This window comes from Perissodus microlepis, chromosome 19, assembly GCF_051167445.1.
Source record: "Perissodus microlepis isolate ML-2025 ecotype Zambia chromosome 19, ASM5116744v1, whole genome shotgun sequence".
Taxonomy (NCBI): domain Eukaryota; kingdom Metazoa; phylum Chordata; class Actinopteri; order Cichliformes; family Cichlidae; genus Perissodus; species Perissodus microlepis.
In genome coordinates, this window is record NC_140479.1 from 3358190 (window position 1) to 3382403 (window position 24214).

The 24214-nt window shown below is 44.4% G+C and overlaps 1 protein-coding gene across 1 annotated transcript in view; it reads left to right on the top strand.

Annotated features, from left to right (window-relative positions):
* mdga2a (MAM domain containing glycosylphosphatidylinositol anchor 2a) overlaps positions 1-24214 on the top strand; it is a 173312-nt gene that overhangs the window by 73782 nt on the left and 75316 nt on the right. The window contains exons 3-6 of the mRNA XM_084915816.1: positions 2581-2749; positions 7569-7765; positions 10040-10172; positions 12443-12715. Of these exons, the coding sequence (XP_084771942.1) occupies positions 2581-2749; positions 7569-7765; positions 10040-10172; positions 12443-12715 (772 nt within the window). The remainder of the gene's footprint in view (positions 1-2580; positions 2750-7568; positions 7766-10039; positions 10173-12442; positions 12716-24214) is intronic.

Genomic DNA, 24214 nt, shown 5'->3' on the forward strand with positions numbered 1-24214 from the left:
GTGTCACTACACATGCTGGAACCACCTCGCAGCAGTCATCTGCACTAATGTTAAACTGCACTCAGGGACATGGCACTAAAGTAACTGGCTCTTGAGGCCAAACTTTCCTGCTGTCCAGATCATTGCCAAGAACAACAGTGACCCCCCCCCCCCCTTCAACAGGCAGCTCCGGTCACACTGGCATGCACACGTCCCCTTGTACCAGCTTTGAACCAAGCCATGGTTTATAGAACAGGCAACACTCATATCCAGACAGTGCTCCCTGTGTCAGAGTCCAGTGCAAATGGAAGCAAACGTTGAAATACAAAAGAATGGTTTGAACTTGCATCCTGTGAGATCTCAATGGCGCCCATGTAACTGCCACATAGAGACAGTCCTCAAAGATGAAAGGTCTGAGGTCATCATAACTGGCCCTGTCGCCTGGGTCGTAATAAGGCTCCTCACAGTGGGAAGCCCCACAGAGTACATGAACACTGGAGCAGTAGCACCGTTTCCCCGAGAGCCTGATTAATACTCAGACTTCTGGACAGGTCGGTCATTCTTCTAGTGACCGAGCCCATGGCAAATTTAGCCAGCCCACATCACTAGCATGATTCTCGTGCATCAATACATAATCATCAGTTAAAGCAGCTGCCTTAACTTAGCTTTTCTTAAGTTTCCAACAAATAAACCTCTGATGGAGAATAAATCCTCCTGCAAATTTTAGCCACAGAGCCCAGGGCAAACGGATTTGTTGCAACCTGGCTCGTAAGGCAAAGGGTGGACTTAACAGTCACATATCATCAGTTATGGCCAAAACATTAATGACTGGGTTTCAGCTGCAAATCTACGATGGACAGAAGACAGGCCTCTCCTTTTCACACAAAAGTTTTTCTCAAACATTTACAATTACTTTGTGCTAGCATGACTCCATACAGCTGTGTCTGACACAGGACCCACTCTTACACTCGTCTCTGTGATATACTCCAGAACTGTCACCAACACAATGACACTCATCCTCCCCCCTACTCTCTGAGCTTTCAGCCTCAGTCATGTCACCCGTCTACACTAGACAACTCCATAACAATCATTGTGAGTTCATCTGATCGATGCTAAACACACTTTTGAAAAACAAGGGGCTATGTGATGCAACTCAGGTGCACCTTGTGGATCCTTCACATCGGGACGGGTTGCTACCTGACATCATCCTGATGCAACTGAAAATGAACAGTGAAAGTGAAGAGAAAGTCAGTTTTGGAGGAAATGCAACAAGATCGTGTGCAGGTTCAGTTTGGTTTGCTCACAAAGGAGGGAGGAAGGATGGAAGAAAGACTTCCGTAAGGACAACATGAGACAAACATTGTGAGAGAAACTATGCACCATCTCTCTTTTGTTGTTTTTATTCATAACCTGCAAACACATCAGATGACTTTGTGGGAAGTAGAATAGTGCTGAGGTGAGTCCAGGTGCCTGAAAATAATCCTGATAGTAACATAAAGTGATTAACATGTAAAACCAGCTTCTGGAGAGATAAAACATGATGGCTGTCTGCTGATTCTGCTCTTGGTTCAATTCAGTTTGATTTATTTAGTGGCCTCAATAGAGACATTGTTACCCAAACGTCCTTGTATTAATTATAGCTAATGATTAAATGCAGAATGGTGTATAAACACACTGTGAGTGAAGAACAAATGCTTGCATCATGGAGAGCCCACAGCTTGCTAAGGACGTTAATTTAGTGATTTTCTTAAACATTTAAGTTGCTGAAAAAGTGTGACGATGCCTCAGGTCCTGATGTCGGTTAGTTCAGTTTACTGCAGAATGCCTCGCAGTACCAATCTGAAGCCGGAGTTATGGAAAGCAATGTTCCAGTATCACGTGGTGGGAATGATGAACTTCTGCAGCAGGGGCAACAGAGATGTTCTAGCTTTCTTTTGGAGAGCTCACCAGTCGTCACTGGGAGACGGATGGATGGAGAGAAAAGCATGATGGAAGAGGAGAAGAATGCACAGAGCACATAGTATGGACCGAAAGAAATCTTGCAGAGGCTAAACGACACACACAAAACACACACACACACACACACAGCTTTCGTTGAGACAACCTTTAATAATCGATTACATTGAACTGACCTCAGATCAGAGGATGTAAGGACATCAGTTTAACTCTTGCTCAGCCCGTCTTTGTTGGCTGATGCCAGGAAAAACAGCAACATTTATCTAATTAGTTTGGAAGAGCCAAGACCATGGGAACAAATTCTGCATAGATGTTGACCAGCTGTTGCTGTTTGCATTACACTGAAGTCTTGAAACAACATTATAGAGTATACTGGGATACTTTAGAACATTTGGCTGGTCAGTGGATTGCTTTATTTATTTGTAACTGTTTGTCTCAGAGTTTTCTTAAAGGCTTCTGGTTTATTGTTCAACATCCTTTGCCCGATCCGTGATCTTCTGTTTCATAGTTGATGGTCGTTTTTTAGTTTTGGCTCTTTGTCCTCTAAATGAATAAATATTTCCCTGATGGAGAATAACATGAATGTGTAAACTGTGTTTTGTCATTTAAAAGGTAAATAATGTCAGGTATGTGTACTCTGTGCAGATCCGTTGGACTAAAACTGCTGGTGGAGCGTCAGACCGCGAGTCCTCGCTGCACAACGAAACTCTGAGGATCCAAAACATCAACCGCCACCAGGGGGGGCGTTACTACTGCAAGGCTGAGAATGGATTGGGATCCCCCGCCATCCGCTCCATACGAGTAGACGTCTACTGTAAGAACACACCCTGATTCATACCAGCCGTGACATTCTGGAACAGACATACATTTAGATAACGGTGCTGAAGTTCTCTCTGTGTGTTGGATGTTTTAGAGTGTATAGAGTCAGTTACGAATCATGACACAGAGGGCATGAACCACACAGACTGATCATGGTAAACTGCAGTGTTGGCATCAACAATAGCCCTGTTGAGTCTGCATCGTCCATGTGGTTAAGCTCGGCTTGTCGAGGTGTGGAAGGAGCGCACTCGGTCTCTTTTTGAGATGAGACAGTGTATTTATTTACAGTGGGGGGAAACAACAACAGCTCTGTTCACGATTTCCACACAGTGGCTCCCACTGGTGATTTCTCCCAACTTCCACCAGTGCACATGAAGGTGACGCGGAAATCCTCGGCCCGTGGTACAGCTACCGTGACCTGCTATCCATTCCTGATTCCTAGTGCACACAGAGGATACGATCACTGGGCAATCCAAAAGAGAGCACAATAACACACGTTTCACGACTGTACTGCCGAGTAACACTCAACCATCCAGCGCTGACAGATGCCCGATCACACCGTTAAGCAGGGTGACACAGTATGGAGGGTAATTAGCAGCAGCCGGTGAGTTCTGATTAACCGCAGGTGTGGATGGGCTCAGCTTCCGGGTAGAATGTCGCCCGCCAGGCTTCCGGAAGCGCCTGCTGTCACAGCGTTACACGGCTAGTGCAGACTTTGCCTGTTGGATACACTCAGGGTGACACAACACACCTGAGAAAGTTGGAATAGGACCTTTTAAGCACTGTATAGAATTCCCTGTTCTCGTAACAACGGTCCGTAAACATCTGGAAACTGAGGGAACTAAAGTGCTTTTTAGGAGAGACCTGCCTCAGTCCTTCCTGATATAGGATCACAGTAGCTCAACAGTCCAGGTATTCTTTGTGATCTAGATGATGACATGTAGATCCGATCTAGATCGTGGTCCAGCTCTGTAAGCCCTAACACCCCCCCCAAAGATAGAGGATTTTATTCCTGAGTAGAAGCTGGACGGTCCTTGTCCTCATTGGTCCAGGTGACATAGCATCCGTGTTTTCCAAAAAGAATTTCAAATATCAGTCTGACCGACCTTTAAACAGTTTCCACATCTGCCTCAGTCTATTGTAAATGGCCGGAAACACAACTGTGTGTCACGTTCACGTGACTCCTTCTCTGCATTAGTGGATGTCACAGCAAACTGTTCACAGACGAGTGAAGTTGCTTCTACAACGCTGCCGCGGCTGTTTTCACTGCAGTGTTGCCTGATGCAGGCATCCAGTGTTGATTTAAATCAGTGTCCCTCGTGATTCCAGACTCTGACACAGTGATCATAGTTGGGTTTTTTTGTCTTGTTTTAAATCTGAAATTGTTAGCCAGTGTTTTTCAGATGAGTGAATCTCTCATCATTAATGGTGACGAACCCCGACTCTCTGAGATGTTCTTTTCTTGTTACTGAGCTGCTGCCAATCAACCTAATCAGGAAAAATGTTCGTCCGGCTGATTTTTCCAGCTTTCTTATACTTGCTGAACTAATATCTCTCATGAGTTTATGTAAATCACTGCATTCTGTTTTTATTCGTACAGTGTTACACGGGGATCTCTTTTGAAACTGGGCGTGTTGATTTGTTTGGGATTAATGTCATGCTAAAAAAAATGGAGCTGTTGCCACGATTGGACGAGAAGTGCAGTGCTGTCTCAGTATGACACAACCATCTCTGTGCTGTGGGAACGTGCCCCGGGAGTCGGTAATCAGGGTCAAATACTTTAACCACTTAAATCCAACATTACTGACATCGTGTCGAGCTGTTGTCTGCTTTTGTGCAAGCATGCTTTCATCGCAATTTATTTGTTTCATCGTTTTGTAAATTCAGCTGATGAAATGGGTGCAAATGATGTTTGTTTGTGAGAAGGCTGCTGTGAGTCTGTTACGTGGTGATGACCCAAGTGACTGACAGGTCAGTGATAATAGTGCTTAACAAACAACAGGTACGAGCAGCGTCAGTAAAGAAAAACTGTGTGAGGATTAAACGTCTGCATTAGTCGGTATCTTCCTGCTGATGGTGTTAAAGTTCGTCCTGACCTACATGTGTCTGCATCACCTGTGTTGATGCTTTCTGTTGCTAATCGTGCCGTACGAAGCATCGAACTATCCTCTGTGCTGAGGTGTTTCTCCCCTTAGCGACAGCGAGCAGGCTCACAGTGTCTCACAGAACAGAAGGTTTCATCTTCATTGTGGTGTCATTGCTGTTGCATGTAATGTTTCCTCCAAAATAACAAAAAGAAGGAAGCAAACATACTTGTTGTATAAAAGCCATAATATCCTGGAGGATGTAGCTTCCTGGGATTACAGGGAGGTACCTCGACGCATCGCAGCTGAGTGCTGCCTTTGAGGCACAGAAGCTTTTACACAAAGTTAACTGCAGCAAGAGACCCGATGAATGGTTTCCTTCACTGTGCCTTAACCTGCAGCCAGCACAGCCTCACTGCACAGGCTGAACTGTGGGAGTTAGCATGTTGTGGCAGCAGATTGTTTGGGCCTGTGAGTAACTGCACTGGCTGTTTTTTAGAGTTTGACGTTGCTCTGTGTGAAGTGGATTAGTAACCATTAGCCCTTCTGCCCGTGGCAACTTCATAACCACACTCATTATGACCGTGGATCACAATTGGCCAGCTCCAGTCAGCTGATCAGGGAGCTCGCTGTGTTTCCACACACTTTAAAAGCCCTGGGCTCTGCAGTAATTACCCAAACCACAGCAAAACTGACCCCGCTGTTTGGAAAATAGAAGGAAGTGTAAATTCAGACTCCACAGGAGGAAACAAACTGCCTCTGCAGGGCTGCATATATCCACTAAGTAAACACATTCAGTGTGCAGTAAATGGCTCTACAGTGAAGTGGCCTTCTGGCGCTGATGGCTCATACTGTACTCAGTTACCCACTTTACTCTGTTGTTGTTTGAGATGCTTAAAGGGACAGTGAGCTGACGCCTGCTGAGGCTGAAAGCTTCTCCTGGTGTGGAGAACACGAGGAGATTAGACATGTTCATGATCACTGAGCTGTAGATGCTGTTAGTGAGCAGCTCAGTGTCCCGGAGCAGCTGTTTCCATCCAAGAGACCAAACTCCAACCAACCGGCTGCCGAATGTCAGTTTCCATGGTGATAATTGTAATCTTCTTCTTTAACATTTTTCACCTGGTTCTCCTCCTCCTCCTCCCCCTATGATTCCTCCCCCTCTCCTCCTCTCCCTATGATTCCTCCACCTCTCCCTATGATTCCTCCACCTCTCCTCCCCCTCTCTCTATGATTCCTCCACCTCTCCTCCCCTTCTCCCTATGATTCCTCCACCTCTCCCTATGATTCCTCCACCTCTCCTCCCCCTCTCCCTATGAGTTCTCCACCCCTCCTTCTCCTCTCCCTATGATTCCTCCACCCCTCCTTCTCCTCTCCCTATGATTCCTCCACCCCTCCTTCTCCTCTCCCTATGATTCCTCCACCCCTCCTTCTCCTCTCCCTATGAGTTCTCCACCCCTCCTTCTCCTCTCCCTATGATTCCTCCACCCCTCCTTCTCCTCTCCCTATGATTCCTCCACCCCTCCTTCTCCTCTCCCTATGATTCCTCCACCTCTCCCTATGATTCCTCCACCTCTCCTCCCCCTCTCCCTATGATTCCTCCCCCTCTCCCTATGATTTCTCCACCCCTCCTTCTCCTCTCCCTATGATTCCTCCACCCCTCCTTCTCCTCTCCCTATGATTCCTCCACCTCTCCTCCCCCTCTCCCTATGATTCCTCCACCTCTCCTCCCCCTCTCCCTATGATTCCTCCACCTCTCCTCCCCCTCTCCCTATGATTCCTCTACCTCTCCTCCCCCTCTCCCTATGATTCCTCCCCCTCTCCCTATGATTTCTCCACCTCTCCTCCCCCTCTCCCTATGATTCCTCCACCTCTCCTCCCCCTCTCCCTATGATTCCTCCACCTCTCCCTATGATTCCTCCACCTCTCCTCCCCCTCTCCCTATGAGTTCTCCACCCCTCCTTCTCCTCTCCCTATGATTCCTCCACCCCTCCTTCTCCTCTCCCTATGATTCCTCCACCTCTCCTCCCCCTCTCCCTATGATTCCTCCCCCTCTCCCTATGATTTCTCCACCCCTCCTTCTCCTCTCCCTATGATTCCTCCACCTCTCCTCCCCCTCTCCCTATGATTCCTCCCCCTCTCCCTATGATTTCTCCACCCCTCCTTCTCCTCTCCCTATGATTCCTCCACCTCTCCCTATGATTCCTCCACCTCTCCTCCCCCTCTCCCTATGATTCCTCCCCCTCTCCCTATGATTTCTCCACCCCTCCTTCTCCTCTCCCTATGATTCCTCCACCTCTCCTCCCCCTCTCCCTATGATTCCTCCCCCTCTCCCTATGATTTCTCCACCCCTCCTTCTCCTCTCCCTATGATTCCTCCACCTCTCCTCCCCCTCTCCCTATGATTCCTCCCCCTCTCCCTATGATTTCTCCACCCCTCCTTCTCCTCTCCCTATGATTCCTCCACCTCTCCCTATGATTCCTCCACCTCTCCTCCCCCTCTCCCTATGATTCCTCCCCCTCTCCCTATGATTTCTCCACCCCTCCTTCTCCTCTCCCTATGATTCCTCCACCTCTCCCTATGATTCCTCCACCCCTCCTTCTCCTCTCCCTATGATTCCTCCCCCGCTCCTCCCCCTCTCCCTATGATTCCTCCACCCCTCCTTCTCCTCTCCCTATGATTCCTCCCCCTCTCCTCCCCCTCTCCCTATGATTCCTCCACCTCTCTCAGACCTGGATGACCCAGTGATAACGATACATCAGAGTGTGGGTGAAGCAAAGGAACAGTTCTACTTTGAGCGGACAGTCTTCCTGCGCTGCGTAGCAAACTCCAACCCTCCTGTCCACTACACCTGGAGGAGAGGCAGGGAGGTGCTGTCGCAGGGCTCAGACTCTGGGGTGGAGATCTACGAGCCGTTCTTCACACAGGTGAGAGACACATTTTCATCAGCTCCTTATCTTCAGTGAAGCGTTTTAGTTCATGACATGAAGCTGTCGTTGTTAGCAGCATCAGGTCTGTGGGAGGAGACATTAGAGCACAAAAGCAAAGCTCAGTTTGATTGAACAGGTAAAGGTCAGGTTTTACAGCTCGGCATCGTCCATCCTGTGGTTGATTTGCTCTTGTGTTCTGTGTCTTAAACCGTGGCATTCACAACTTTTCATTGTTCCCAGGAAAATTGTGTGTAGGCCCCGAAGCCAGAAAGTAGCCTCAAACAATGGTGCTCCACAGCTGTTTCTGCACACAGGGCTAGCACACCTAGCAGAAAATGTCACAGTATTGTCCCAGATGTTTTAGGACACATCCCGGTGTTGTACAGAGCTCTGAGACAGGGAAACTTGTGTCCTTGATGTTGTCGTCGTGTTAACTTCATGCTTATTCAGGATATTTACAGCTAAATCTTAGGCAGCAGATGTTTGCAGGTGTTGTGTTGTTGTTGCAGACAGAGTGTCAAACGTCCTGAAATGACTGTATTTGAATAGGAATTATTCTGATCTTCATGCCTCGCTGTGTTCCTCCGACGTGGTTCATACCACTCTCAGTGACAGCAATCTCCCTGAACACCTGAATGCAGATTCACTGAGTGATTAATCAGTGTGTTCAATACAAATGATCAGTTTGTGTTTTTGAGTCTCTAACAGTCATTTAACGTAATCCTTTTCACAAGTAGACCTTTTTGATGAGCTTACAGACGTCTGCTTATTATCAGCAGGATGGGAGAAACACTAACAAAGTATTTAGTTTAACACTGCCATGATTCCTGTTGTGCCCAAATTACACATCAACCCTCGCGTGTTGGACAGACGCAGACTTTACTTTTCTAAACTTTCTTTTTGTCTTAATAATCTGCAGCAACTAATGTGTTTAGAAGGAATGAACTGAGCTATAAATGCGTCTCCACAGAGAGCGGGAGACTGTGCTGCCTGCAATATTCAGTCATTTAACTGTGACACAGACTCCAGCAAATTATTCTTCCTCATTTTGTGTTTGCTCCCCTTTCTGCTGATGATCAGCCACAGAGCTTCATCAGTAAAAGTCTTTTTAGTTCCAGCCTGGTTTTCTTTTTCTCACTCAGTCCTCGGCTGTGGCCAAAAATAGCCGAAAGTTGGATGTTTTTAGCCTCGCAGTGACGTCCAAAGCACCACTGATTTCTACAGCCTCGTGAACAAATATGTGTTTATTGGATTGATGGAAAAAAACCTTAAAACTTGCTATGAAAACAAAACTCTTGGTAGATAAACCAGATTGTGATTCCAGTTCTGAATCCAAATGTTCTGTGTGAGTTCAACAGTTGGGAAAGTCATAGTTTAAGCCTCATCCTCTTCCTCTTGAGGATTAAAAACCTCTGCAGATGGAGAGTCCAGATTTGCCTTTTTTCCCTTTGGCCGAGGTTTAGATTTAATTTGGAGCAAAGGGAAGCCAGCCAATCAGGCGGCTAGTTAGTGGGCCGTGTAATACCGCAGCGGAGATAACATTCACGGCAGATTTGAACGCTGTCGACTGTAATGCCTTCAGCCCAGAGCTCACCGACCGGTTAACCCCTCCCGCCTCGCTTCTCATGGGCTGTAATGAGAAGCTTATCTCCTCCTCCTCTTCCTCCACAGCCAAAAAATTGGCTGCCATCTTTGCACAAACATCCCATTTAAATGTCATCTAATCTCATCTCATCTGTCCGTGAGGCGGAAGGCAGCGTGGAGGCTGCCAGTGGAGATAAGAGAGATTTGGCAGTGAGGTGGAGACGGGAGGAGGAAGAGAGCGAGAAGCAGGAGGAAGACGGATGAATTTGCTGTCTGTCAGTTTACTGTAATTATAGTTACACGATCACAGAGACATCTCCAATTATTTGTACTGCTGTGTGCACATCTGTGAGAAAAATACAACAGCAGCTGTTGTTCCCTGGATGAGCTTTAACTATAAGATGTCCCGTGTTATTCACCTTAGTGCTGTTTGGGGAGGACATGCATATATTTAACTATTCATTTATCTGTTATTGAAATGTTTAGTTTGAATATTAGACGAATCAGAGCAAACATAAGACTGCATAGTAGTGAAAAGAGAATCAGAGAGGAAACACCACGACTGCATTAGTAGAGAAATGTTTTCGGAGCTGATGTTCGGAGCTGATCCTGTGTGACAGCAGGTGTTAGACACGTGGCACCCTGTAAGACCTGAAACAGGTCCAGTGATGTACGTTTGTGTTTCAGGGAGAGACAAAGATTCTGAAGCTGAAGAATCTGCGGCCGCAGGATTACGCCGACTACACCTGCTTCTCCTCCGTCAGGAACGTCTGTGGCATTGAAGACAAGAGCGCCCACTTCACTCTGAGCAACAGGACAGGTACACAGAAACCCACAGAGCTTCATCCACAGTACAGAGATCAGGCCGTGGTTTTATCAGTAGCATCCCTGACATTCATGTTGTTTTTAAAGACCTCATTATATAAAGTTAGTTTTAATGCTTGGTCCCCTGAGTCGTGGCAGATGGCCCCGCCCCTCCCTGAGCCTGGTTCTGCCGGAGGTTTCTTCCTGTTAAAAGGGAGTTTTTCCTTCCCACTGTCGCCAAAGTGCTTGCTCATAGTGGGTCATGTGATTGTTGGGTGTTCTCTGTTTTCTTTGTAGTGTCTGTTGAACCTTACAACGTGAAGCTCTTGTTGTTGTGACCTGGTGCTGTATAAATAAAAGTGAACTGAACTCTGCAGCAGTTAAACACAGATAGTAACATTAACCTTTTAGACTAATAAAAATGAAAGCGACAGCTTTTGGTTTAGCTGAGCACTGAGCTTCAAACGTGTCTCCAGGAAATGAGCTGTTGGGGCCAGCCTCACGCCGTCAGCTGTAGTTTCTGTCCTGGAGGGCGCCACTTGGATGTAGCAGCTCGATTTGCTGTTTGACGTGTGAGAGTACTCACATTTTTACAGCCTGGCGTTGCTTTTCTGCATGTTTCGTGGTGAGTGTGTGAGACTGTGTCTGTGCGTGCACGCCGTGATGGTAGAAATGCAGCTGTGTGAGGCGCCGTCACAGATCTCTTCTTCTCTTTTTAAACCTAGTTGTTTACTTGTAATCTGTGTGTGTGCAGTCGCATGGACATTCTTCATGAAAGGTTTTCCTCTGCTCGCTCAGGCTGACGCTCTTGACCTGTACAGTAGATCCTACCGCCCCATGGCTTGATGGGATTTACATGATGTCAGCTTAACAGAGGTCGACTCAGCTATTTTTACCTCCCTCATTATTATTTCTGCATTTAGCTGCTTTTCTGCAGCTTGTGCTGTGCAGCTGGTGGAGGGAGTTGCTTTGCTGCTATTATTTTACAATAAAAGCTTTTATACTGTGTTTCAGCAGCTGGGGGCTCTTTCACTATGGATTATTGAAGCATGAGAAGATATTTAAAAGCTTTCAAAGTATTAAAAAAATGTAAAAATGACAACCATGTGCCTGTGAAGTGGCCAGCCTGGGCTGAAAAAAAGCTGTATTTTATACAAATCTCCTTTAACACATTTTTAGAAGAAAAATAGTTAAAAGGTGCTGTTATCCATGTCTCACAGACCAGTGCATTATGGGTAACTGAATCATTGATTGTGGAGACATCCTGTTACAACTGAAACAAATAAAACTTGTTATTATAGAGAGTGTGTAGCTTCATGTGTGTCTGTTTACATGAGTGAGCCTCTCTGTGGGTCGTTGTGAGGGCGTCACAGGTCGTTTCAATCTGATGGTGTTTACAGACAAAGAGCTGAATAAGATGGATATGAAGACAGAGAAGGAGAGCTAAAGAACAGCATGTCTGTACAGGATCAACAGCCAAACCCAGTTTGACTGTTTCACTAAGGACAGTAAAGCTTCAGTGTGATGCTCAGGAACATCAGAAGTTTCTATACCAGAGGTGGGAATGACATTAGGAGGCATTAGAAACACTTCAACAATGCAAACAACAATCATGACCAGTTTTCAGACACAGTGAAAGAATCGTGACAGTCACAGCTGAGACGTGATCCACAGCCTGTTGTCTGGTTATTATACACTGTTATACACTGATAACATCAGTGCTATCATTACTGTCTTAGCCATGTGATAACAGATTGGAGACTTGCATGCAGCATTAATATTTATGGCATCAGTTTAATACTTAGCTGTGATTAAATAAAAACTTTACTGTGTTGTTTAGTGTGGGACGACAGGAAAGCAGCATTGTTGGTATTTACAGTGATGCAAATGCAAATCTGATACTTAAACTTCAGTCTTCTTCACCTTTAAAACCATGTTTTCATTTCTTATCCTATATTGTCCTAATACTGTTGTTCTTTGGGTCAAATTATATGAATACACATATTTGTTTGCTAAAAATCAAATACAGAAGCTGTGGGGAATGTTCAGATTTAAAAAACACTTAAAATAAGTGAGTAAAATAATGTCGATTGTTTGAATTCTAAAGTAAAATAGTTGTTTCCTTTGTTGACATGTTACGAAATTGTGACCTGATTGAAAATCATGTAGTTTTGGGGATTTTTCACATTTGTAACTCGATTGAAAATTTTTGACATTTTGGAAGGTTTCTTGCTGACTTTTGACATTCTTCCTCCTCATTTCCAACCCTTCCATCTCCTCCTTCAGCTCCTCCATCTATCAAGCTCCTCCTGGACGACCCCCTGGTGGTGAACGCCGGCGAGACGATCACTTTGGTCTGTGTGGCATCGGGCGGAGACCCTCATCCCAGTTTAAAATGGATGAGACCCGATGGGCAGCAGCTCCCCAAACGGAGCGTGGTCAAAGGGGGCACGCTGACCATTCCTGCTGTTGCTATTGACGACGGTGGTGTCTACAGCTGTGTGGGGTCCAACAACGTTGGGAATCCCGCCAAAAAAACCACCACCATCCTGGTCAGAGGTAGGTAGAGCCCGACATCACCTAGAATCCTAGAAATCTGATCCTAGAAACATCATGAAAAACGAGTCTTTTTCTGACACGTGGAAACATCCGAAGCTCTCTTTGTAACACCCGAATTTAAAACAATAATCTGGAACTTCAACAGTCAGATTTATGTTCATGCATAAAGAGCACAGCTGGCTGGTGAACAGCTGACATGGCCCTCCCCTCAGACTGTGACAGAATGAGCTAAAGTGACTGGTCCCAAAGGCGTGGACTGGGTTGACTGGGATTGATTTCTGCTACAGTCTCATGTGAGCATACTGGTCTCACTGGGAACTGGTTTCAGCTCTGATGGCCGACTGAAGTCTGTGTGCCTCTAACAGTAAAAGAACAGCGCTGCCATGTTTAGATTGTACAGGCTGCTGCAGAGTCGGCCCGACACATCAGCAGAGTAGCATTTATCTGCATCTATGCAGAGAGACTTTAAGCTCTTTGATTGTTTCAGCTGCTCCTCCTCCTCGCTGTGTGTCATCCTGTCCTGCAGTGTCATGATGAATTGTTCTCAACTTCATCAGCACGTTTCAAAGTTTGGATGACGCATCCTGCCCGGGCACTGAGATGATTTGAAGAAAATTAGCAGATAAGACTGAGCAAAAATGCACATTTGGGTTCATCTGTATGTTCCTGGTTTTGCTTCACTGAAGCTGTTTCACTGTAGACTTTGTTCAATCAAGTTTTAACACAAAACATATTAAAGTCGAGCAGTCATTATCCAAATCAACATCAGTGCATTTATCCTAAAATAGTTCAGTCCGGATCACTGATAAGAGGATACGTTCTGCAGCTGTACATATTTGTACGACTATATTTGGATAAATTCCGTTCCGTGATTTGAGGTTATGGATGTTATCTGACTGGAGGCATAACTCACAGACACACGAGACGCACCATTACTCCAATGAGTGTCCTTTATTATTTTTCATCCCCGCCCTCACAACAACCAAGCACAAAGGTTCCTACCTCTTAACATTTACCTGATGCTACATCCCCCCTACTAAACAGGATGTGATGCTGGGATATAACCAAGAAAACAGATTAGACCCTCATGCTTTAAAGTATACTACTGCCTTATGCTTTATCTGGTAACAGCTTGTTTACTGAACTCCTTTGGTTTCAAAACCCAGACTTCTCAGTGTGTCCTTTGCTGTCTAGCCTGCCATGGACACGACTGTCCCTCTAGGGTCCCTGTAGTTGTAGTTGTAGTTTTGTCTATGTTTTTGTTCTATAGCTTTGAGCTTGTCTGTGTCCGTACCTCTTGGATTTAGCTGTGATGGGATGACAGGAATAGTTGTCTTTATCCTTCTACCCATGAGAAGCTCAGTTAGGCTGTAGCCAATGGAGTGGCCCGGTATGCCATAAGGGCGAGATAGGGATCGCCAGACTTTTTAAGAAGACTTTTGATGGTCCTGACTGCCCTCTCGGCCTCCCCGTTGCTCTGAGGGAAGTGGGGACTGGATGTCTCATGGCTAAAGCCTCATTCCAGTGCAAACCTTTTGAAGGAATCAGACGAAAACTGAGGTCCATTATCAGAGCGAACCCGCTCTGGTATGCCATGATGTGCAAACATTGAGTTACAGTGCTCGATCTCTGCCTCTGATGTTGTGGATGTCAGTTTGGCAACTTCGAAGAATCTGGAAAAGTAATCCACAATGGCCAGGTACTGTTTATTCTCTATCTGGAACAGATCAGTTCCCACCATGAACCATGGTCTTTGTGGGAACTTGGTAGGTAGCATGGTTTCTTTGTGTTTAGTCCTCTCACGGCAGCAAGTGTCACAGTTACAGGTCCGGGCTGTCCGAGCTCACTGTTCAGCCCTGACCAAACAGATTGTTTAGCTCTCTCTCTGCATTTTGTTATTCCTAGATGTTTCTCATATAGTTTAGACAGAATGTCTAACTACGTTATTATTGCGGTAACGAGCATGGTAACTAGTTATTATGCATGTGACGCTGTGACGTAGGCTAGAATCATGGCGGCTGTTGGTAGGTGGCACAGTGCACGTGTGGCAGGATAGTGCTAATATGTAAGCAAGCTAGAAGACTGGCATCCTTGCTGGGTATCCAGTTAGGGAAGCAACACATTAACAAGAGAATTCTGAGTAAAACCAAAGTTACTTTCCCTAGTAACTAGTTACTTTGAAAGTAACGAGTAACTTGAAGTAACTGAGTTACTTTTGATAGAAGTAACTAGTAATGTGACTAAGTTACAAATTTAAAGTAACTTACCCAACACTGGTCTCTACCAGCAACATGAGATATTGTTTAAGAGAACCACATTGACTGCATGCGTAGACGTGGTATACGAGGTGGAAGCTCGTCCAGGCCCTTGGAGTCAAGCAACAAGAGGTTTGTGGTCTGTTTCAATGTTCATGTGGTGAAGAAGAAACTTTCCTAGGTGATTCACCATGCCCAGGAAGCGTCTCACCTCACCTATGTTGCTGGGCTCATCCATGGAACTCACAGCATGCACCTTGTCAGGATCTGCGCTAACCCCCGATGCCTCAATGACCTGCCCCAGGAACTTTATCCTGTTCTTGGAGAACTCACACTTGTCGTTCAATGTTACTCCAGCCTCCTGCAGTCGAACCAGTGCTTTTTGAAGTCTCTCATTATGCTCTGCTTGTGACGTCCCCCAGATGAGCACATCATCCATCTGGCAGAGGACTCCTTCTAAGCCCTCAAGAATGCGTGCCATCCGTTTCTGGAAGTGTTCTGGGGCTGATGAGATTCCAAAGCACAGTCGATTATAACAATACCGACCAAACGGTGTAATAAAGGTCGTGAGCAAAGAAGAGTCCCTGGAATCTGCCAAAATCCTGCATTGGCATCCAGCTTTGAAAACACCTTTGCTCCTGCAAGCTGTCCTAGTGTGTGTTCTACTGAAGGGAGTGGATGTTTCTCTCTCATGACACATTTGTTTAATTCAGTGAGATCGGTGCATATTCTCACCTTGCCTGTGCGCTTAGGAACCACCACCACAGGCGCGCACCAATCAGTGGGCTCCTCCACCTTGGAAATGACACCCTGCTGCTCCATCCGGTTCAGCTCTTCTTTAAACTTTGGTAAGAGGGGAAGAGAGATTCGCCTAGAGGTCGAGAGGGAAAACGGCTGTGTCTCTGGTTTCAGAACAATATTGTACTCCCCCTCCATTTTTCCTAAGCCGATGAAAAGCTTGGGGAATTCTTGTTTGACAGCATCGATAGAGTCTAAGCTAATATGATTCACTCTGCTGTAGTGCTACTGCAGCATGCCCACTCAGCAGCGGTCTGCATGAACCCTGTACGACATAAATGTCTTCTTTGGTTTTGTGGTTGTTCTTGCTGAGAGTGGCTGTGAACATGCCTTTTACCTTCTGACGTGTTCCTCCTGGGCCCTGCAGAACCCTTTTGGGCTTTTCCAATCTCCCCAACTGATGCTGTGTGTAGAAAGTCTCTGGGACTGCTGTGACATCTGCTCCGGTGTCGATTTTAAAGAGTGTGTTGCATTTGTCCACATGTATCTGTGTTACCCATGGACTCTCTTTGGTGTCCAAGAAAGCGACCTCATCATCTGTATCGCTGCTCTCTGAAACTGTTGCAGCATTGACTTCACACAGTTTTTTGTTTCTGCACATCCTGGCAAAATGTCCTTTTTTCTTACAGCAATCACATGCGGCTTCCCTCGCGGGGCATTGTTGAAGATTGTGACTGTTTATGTCTCCACATCTTCTGCATTGTGTCTGTTTTGGCGGTGGTTTGCTTATGTAGCGGTGTCAGCTGCTTGGGACGTGCCCCTTCTTGCCCCTTAGCATGGACGCGGTTCAGTTGTGAGCTGGTAATATCCATTTTAAGGTTAGTGTTTAGCATCTCTTGTTGCTTCTTTACAAGCTCACTTTGTCAGGCTCTGTTAAGCGCTTTCTCTAGGAAGTTCTGGATCCATTTTAACTGTTCTGACAATTGTTTGTCTTTCAGTCCCACCACAAATCTGTCTCGCACCATTTCATCATGCAAAGTCCCGTATCCACAATGTTCTGCCAGACAATGCAGTGCAGTATGGAAGCTGTCGACTGACTCACCCGTCTCTTGTTGACGCTGGTTAAACTTCGCTTGCTCAAATATGATGTTTCTGCGGGCTTCGAAGTGAGCATCCAACCTCCTTTTAACGCTCTCACAATCGCTCGCCTCCACCAATATGTCCTCTGCCGCCTCCCCCATACTGTAGATAAGGGCGTTCACTTGATTTTCATCCGCTTGCGTCTCCAATCCAGACACGATGCGAAATCTGTCCATCTGGTGTATCGTCGGACCTAAGAGTGAACTTCTCCGGCGGGGTGACTTGAAACTGATTCATGACGTCACGTCTCTTTTCGCACAGCTCCTCTGTGGCCGACCTTTAACCTGGCACCGATGCCGAAACCTTTCACTTATGCCCAGCTAACGTTTCCAGTTGTCTTCTGACACCATGTTCCGTTATTTGAGGTTATGGATGTTATTTGACTGGAGGCATGACTCACAGACACATGAGACCATTACTCCAATGAGTTTTCTTTATTATTTTTCATCCCCACCCTCACAACAACCCAGCACAAAAGTTCCTACCTCTTAACACAAACGTTCCTACCTCTTAACATTTACCTGATACTACAAATTACAGAAAACCTGATAGTCACCTGAAGCAGTCAGTTATTAAGGTGGTACAATCTGGAATTTAAATAGAGTCCATTTGTTTGGAAAGAGGGAGTCAGACAGTCAGCAGCTTATCAGATCATTGGTAGCTGACAGTTGTTCTGGTGATGGCTGGTTCTGCTGGAGCAGACTGGTGATGGCTGGATGGGCAGAGTGCTGAGAAACCAGCTCAAACTCTTTCTCTAAGCTATGTTGGGAGGATCTTCCACCATGACCTGGTTGGACTGGTCGGCTGACACTTTGGGGCTGACGGACACTTTGAGAATGTCTCATATAAAAACACGTGTGTGGAACAGAGATAAGCTGCCAAGCCTCCAGCAGCACTCTCTGTGTCTGTGTCCAGATTCCAGACAAACCACATTAAGTAGCTCCTCTGTCACACTCAGCTGATCTCAGTTCAAAAACCTTTTATGAGGAAAAACATATCGACATTCACTTTCTTAGAAAGCACCAGAGATCGTCCCATTTTACCTTTGAAAAAAAGTCAAACATGAACCATCACTGAGCCATGGGACTGTACCTGTACCCACCTGTACATTAGAAACCCATGAACACATTCAGGTGCTGATGTCAGTGCCAGAGGAGGGTTCAAACTCTGCACTCACTGACTCAGCAGAGCAGTAGCCCAGTTTGTGCAGGGACCTTTTCCTTACATGGTTTAAACAAAGTCATTTTTCTGAGGACCTTTGATTTGAAATTTGCTGGTTTGATTGAGAGGAGTGGTTTCTTCTTTGTTTTGCATGCTGTGGCACTTGTTTTGTTCTGTGTTTGCTGGTTTGATTTAGTTAAATATAGAAAAATGCCGGAGAAAAAATAGTCTGGAAGGTCTTGTCAAAAGACACAATTTTGTATTTGTGGAACACTGACGTGTTCCTTTGAGAACAGTATGTTTTCTCTTGTGTATTTCCTCCCTCTGTCCAGTGGAGTTTATTCAACTTCATGAGTCATCTCAGTGGGTGTATGTGTGCGCTTGTTCCTCCCTCCGTAAACATGACTACCGTCACGAAAAACACCCAAATATTCAGTTCAAGAGAAAAGCAGTGAAACTTGTCAGGTGTTGTCATTGGCACCGTGATCGTGATTGTGCACCACACTCATCAGCAGACGCACTCACTGCTCATCAGTGCTGCAGCTGACATCTCCCTCTCTATACCGCATCACAGTGGACGTCCGCTTTTTTAAGGGCTTCAGTTCCTAAAGTTATTTTCTCCAGGAGCGTTTCAGGAAATCCTCATAGACTCAGTGTGGAAGAGTGAGCCAGGCCAAGCAGCAATAGGAGGTGAATCATGACCATAAACACATTTGATTTGGATATAAATGAAAAAAGCACTGCTACCACAGTGGATTGTGTGCATAATTAGTTTTAATTAGAAAGAACTACTCATCCCATAAGCCATGATTCCACAGTGAGCGGCTCCTTTTTACATGTGATCCTTTTCATTGTGTTTGACTGAGTTTGTATGGCTGTGTACTACGTATAGCTGCTGAAACAGTACAATGATGCAGTACTTTGTAGTTTCTACCAGTTCCCTGTGAGTGGATCACATTATCAGGTGTGATAGCTTCCTTGTTAATAACTGTGAATTCCTGGTCGTTAACTGTGCATCGCTAATATTATGTCTCAGCCGCACAGGATAAGTAGCTAGCCAGTGTAGCGTTTGCTAACGTTAGCTGTGTTACCCTGGGTGAAATTTGACCAAATCCCCCTCAGCAAGTGTCACCTGTCAGCAGCTGTAGTGGCAACAGCATCATGCTGAGGCTAAAAGACTAAACTTCACCTGTAAACGTGCTGAACTGTAATACACGGTCCTTTCAGTTAACAGCCATCTTTAGCTGCATAAAATGTGCTGATTATTCATTGGCTACTGTATCGTTTGTACCTCCACTTCACATGCAGTCTTTTCTGTTAACAGGCTGTGAGCAGGATTCAAAGGATTTCTCTTCCTCTTTACAAGTTTCCACTGGTGACTCAGGAGTTATCCACTCAACCTCTCGCGAGTGTCCCTGTGGGGAGAACAAGTGCAGCCACTCTGCTACAAGTGATACTAAGTACACAGAGTTACAATCAGTTATTGCCTCATCCAGCAGATGATGATGGATGAGAAGATTTCCCAAGCTTGTACAGCGTCAGGTCGAGCTTTATCCAATCACTCTGAGAAGGCTTTGTATCCAGAATGACTTCATACAGGTGTCAGGCGTAAACCAGTGCTTTGTAACTGTTTCTTTGCTGATGTGAATCCAGCAAATAGCACTTTGGTTTGAGTTGGTTTTAAGAAGATGTCAGAGGCATCCTGAGAGCTCGGAAAGAAGAGCGTCTGGGCTTTAAGTTTCTGTGAAGACGTTTCACCTCTGAGAAGCTTCTTCTGTTCTAGGGTCAAATGGTGGAGAGTCGCAGATTTTAAACTCTATGGGAGCGTCCCCCATGTGGGGGTCACAGACCCCCTGTTGATCCTCCGCCTAATCACAGCCAAGGTGTGAAAACGGGTGTAGGTCCCAATCAGCCAAGGTTTCAGGTGAACCCACTGTGAGACCTAGCCCCACCCTATCATGTGACTCGCTGAGGTCAGATGGCCCAGGATGTGAGTGGGTGTTAAGGCGTCTGAGATCTCAAAACTGGATTATATTCAATTCAATTAAATTTTATTTATATAGTGCCAAATCACAACAGCAGTCGCCCCAAGCCGCTTTATATTGTGCAGTAGATCGTATAATAATAGATACAGATTAATAGATGGCAGACAGTTGGTGTCGTAAGCCCTGCCCACTGTTCAAAGATGGTCGCTCACAGTGGACATAAATGGCCTCTTTCCCTCCTCTTTCAAACCATCTGTCTTCTCTGTCCAATGTGTGAACATCGGCATCCTCGAAAGAGTGACCTTTGACCTTTAGATGCAGATGGTGACGGCCGTGACACTAACACCAAGATCTGGTCTTTGAATTATATATATTGCACTTTCTAGTCAGCGACAGAGTCTTTAAATGTTCTCTCACTGCCAAAACAGGAAGCAGTTTCCATCCTTAGACTTCCTGCATCGTCACATTTTGGTGCACAGTGCTTGATTGGGTGTTTTGGTGTCCAGCTACAGACACTTTCCTCCGTGCGCAGATTCTCCTCCACAGGCACACACTGTTCACATTACCTCTCTCCAGCCCTCTGTTACAGCATCATACTGGCTTGTCTGTAAGAAGAAAATAATAATTCTAATAATTCATACTATGTTATAAGCAAAGGGCAGATACTGGCTGTCTAAAGCTTATAGGAAGGTAGAGAGTGGTTGTCAGGACTGTATATAGCTTTACATGCTGGGATAAAGCTTCAGGTTCTCTTTTAATCTGAGATGAGACTGAAAGTGGTTCGCAGTGTTAATTTGTGTCAAAATGTTACAAAGGATATCCTGATCTGTTATTTTTTTATTGAAACTTTATTTAACCAGGAAGATCCCATTGAGATTAAAAGCCTCTTTTTCAAGGGAGACCTGGCCAAGATAGGCAGCAGCAGGTGTCTCACAGTTACAGAAATGACTCAATTAAACACAGGCAGCAACAACACACACGCAACAATAAATGAAAGATAAAAGAAATCAAAAATTCAATAAAATTCATTAAAATTAAACAAAATTCAAATTTTTTTTTTTTTTTAAAATGGCACAAGAAGTCAAATCATGAGTTTTCATCTGCTGTAGATCATGTCGAGCCTGTCTGTTCTTCTGTTTCCTCCACTTGTTCAGTTTCCTCAAGGTTTTTAAAGGGAACCCGGCTATTAACACACGTTTAAGCTAAAATATGCACTGTGCTTTCAATAACATATATGTGGTATTAAAATACGCCAAATGTTTTCCATTTAAGCACATTTTATATAAAACCGATTTACCAGTAGGCCGCCATTGTTATTTACTTCTCAATGCACTCTGGGTAGTGACGTCACACGGTTGCACCGCATCCAGTTCACAGTCAGCAGCGCACTGGAAATGGCTTCTGTTCAACCTTTCCAGTTTGAACCAGAACAATCCGAGAGAGAGAATGAAAATAGTCAACCAGCACTTAGTTCAGATGAAGATGAAAACAATCCGTCACAGGATGATGAGAGAGTGAGGGAAAACTACTGGTGTCTATGAGGCTACTGCTAGCCATTTCCAGTGTGCCGCTAACTGTGAACTGGATGCGGTGCAACCGTGTGACGTCACTACCCAGAATGCATTGAGAAGTAAATAACAATGGCGGCCTACTGGTAAATCGGTTTTATATAAAATGTGCTTAAAAGGAAAACATTTGGCGTATTTTAATACCACATATGTTATTGAAAGCACAGTGCATATTTTAGCTTAAACGTGTGTTAATAGCCGGGTTCCCTTTAAGGACACGCTGCACACCACGTGGTGATATCCCAGGCTAATAACTGTATGGGAATTACCTCATGCGTGCAAACAGTTTTATTCCCACCACCTGTGTTATATTTGGCACTTTTCATAGATCTTAATAAAGAAATGGGAACAAATGTGTTTTTGTTTCCAGCTGCTTTTAACAATAGTTTAAAATTGGTTCTTTGCTAAGTTGTCTGTTATATGTAGTCACAACACTGGTTCAACTCTTAGTTGTTTTATGAGTGACTCATGGGTCAATATTAAGTGGCTTCATTAAACAAAGGAAAGGAAAAACAGTGAACAGGTGAAAAAGCAGCCAGTGTCCACAGATGAACCTGAAGGCTGTCAGAAGCCAAACAGCAGCGTTGTATAATGAGCTGTGAATGTCAGAGTCATTCACATGTGTCACCATTTTTCCTGCTTCCACACATAAACTTGAAGTTACTGTGTATTTGCTCCCTCATTTATCTCACCACATGACAGGTGACATTTATGAGGAGCTAATCAGTTTGCAGTGGTTTTCATGGTAGAGCCGATGCAGCGCTGACAGCACATGTATGTGTGCGAAAAGGACTCGTGTTTCATCTCGAGCATGTTCTGTTCTCTTTAAGCTGCTACAGTACAGCACTAACATCACACATACTACTGTGTTCTGACAGAGACAGAGCTATGTATGCGTGTGTGTGCGCGACTGCATCCACCTCTAGTTATGCAACAGACCTTTTACGCAAAACACACACGCAGCGTTTTGTTCTGAGGCGTTCTTGCTTTAATCTTAATGAACAAGGACAATCAGCTGCTCGCCTCACACACTGGAGCTATTTATACACACACACAGTCAGCATATGTTAAGGTATTTGTAATGATTTGGGGGATGGATTTCTTTGTCTTAATCCTCATTTTGGTTGGTATTTGTTACATATATCTAAACCAGGCAGTCAGTTTTGGGGCTATGACTTCCCTTAAAGGCAAGTCCTTCAAAGTACAATGTAAGGTTACGATTTAACTACCCAATCTAACAATAATCATTTTGCAATTAAGTATATTAATTTGACAACATCCAAGGGATTTGAAAGAACTTAAAATTAAAGTCTCTATTTATCTTGAAGAAATCAAAACTATGTCCAACTTCTCAGCCATAGAACAATTTAAATGTTCTACTGCATTTATTGCTACTGAGTTGTTTTGGGAGTTTACATGCACATCATTTATGCAGAGAAACTTACAACAAGAAAAAAACAACAACAACAAAACATCTGTACTATTGAGTGTTTGTTACCAGCAAATTGTAAGGCAAGAACTTTGCTTCCAAATATGTTCACTGGGAAGAAGTCCCTGGTCCCCCGTCTTCATCTTGGTCTGTTTTCTTATTCCACTGTGTTTTTGTTGCCTCCAAACCTGAAGGAAGACACTCACTCTCATTGCTTGAGGAATCCGAATTTTGCAGATCAAATTTTTGTGACGTTTCAGGCATTTCTCATGATGCTGCCGCAGCTTGGTTAGTCATGACTAAATAAACACAAGTTAAATAGGCAAACATTAGAAAGTTAACCTAGTTTTTATATTCTATTTAAATCTAAAAGGAAATTTCTAACTTCAACTACGAATTGTTACCACACATAATTTGTACATAATTAGTAAGGGTTCATTTCATTTGCAGAAACGATCCAACCTTTGAACCTAAACTATCATAACAGATTTAATTTAATTATTAATAAACACACTGCTTTAACCTACATTAGGACCAATCAAAATATCCTTTACCTCCGGGCACCAATAAGTACAGTATTAAAGATCTGTGAGTGATAAGACAAGCTGTACGATTTTAGAATGGATTTCTTAATTTTAATTTTCACTGATGTTACGAGTAGATTTAACATGAAAAAAAAAAAGATAGACAAGACACAAAACTGCCAAAAAAGACGCTCGACTCCTGTGACTTCTGGGGACATTTCTAACACAAAAGCAAAGTAAAGTACATTGAATTCTCCGGTTATTAAAGAGCTGCTTGTGTTAAGGTGTACTCCATGATATTAGGATAGATTTCTCATCTTAGTCCTGATTTTGATTGATATATGTGCCATATTTCTCAATCTTAGACATATTGATGTAGTACCAGAGTACACTGATCATTAATGATCACTGATCATTAAAGGTTTTGTCACTGATCTCAAGGGTAGATTTATCCTAAATACAAAAACATGCCTCTGTTTAAAAATTGCAAAAACATATCAAACTATAGTCATTGTTACACCTGACTCATTATTGTTGGGGGCGTTTCTGACACAAATACACTCTGCTTTAACCTAAACGGGGACATTCATAAACCTGCAGCTTATTTATGTTTCTTTGTTTAAGAACAATAAATAAATAAATTAAGCAAATAACATGAGTGTATGAAGCTTAGTTTTTCCGTTTGATTAGCCCCTCTTA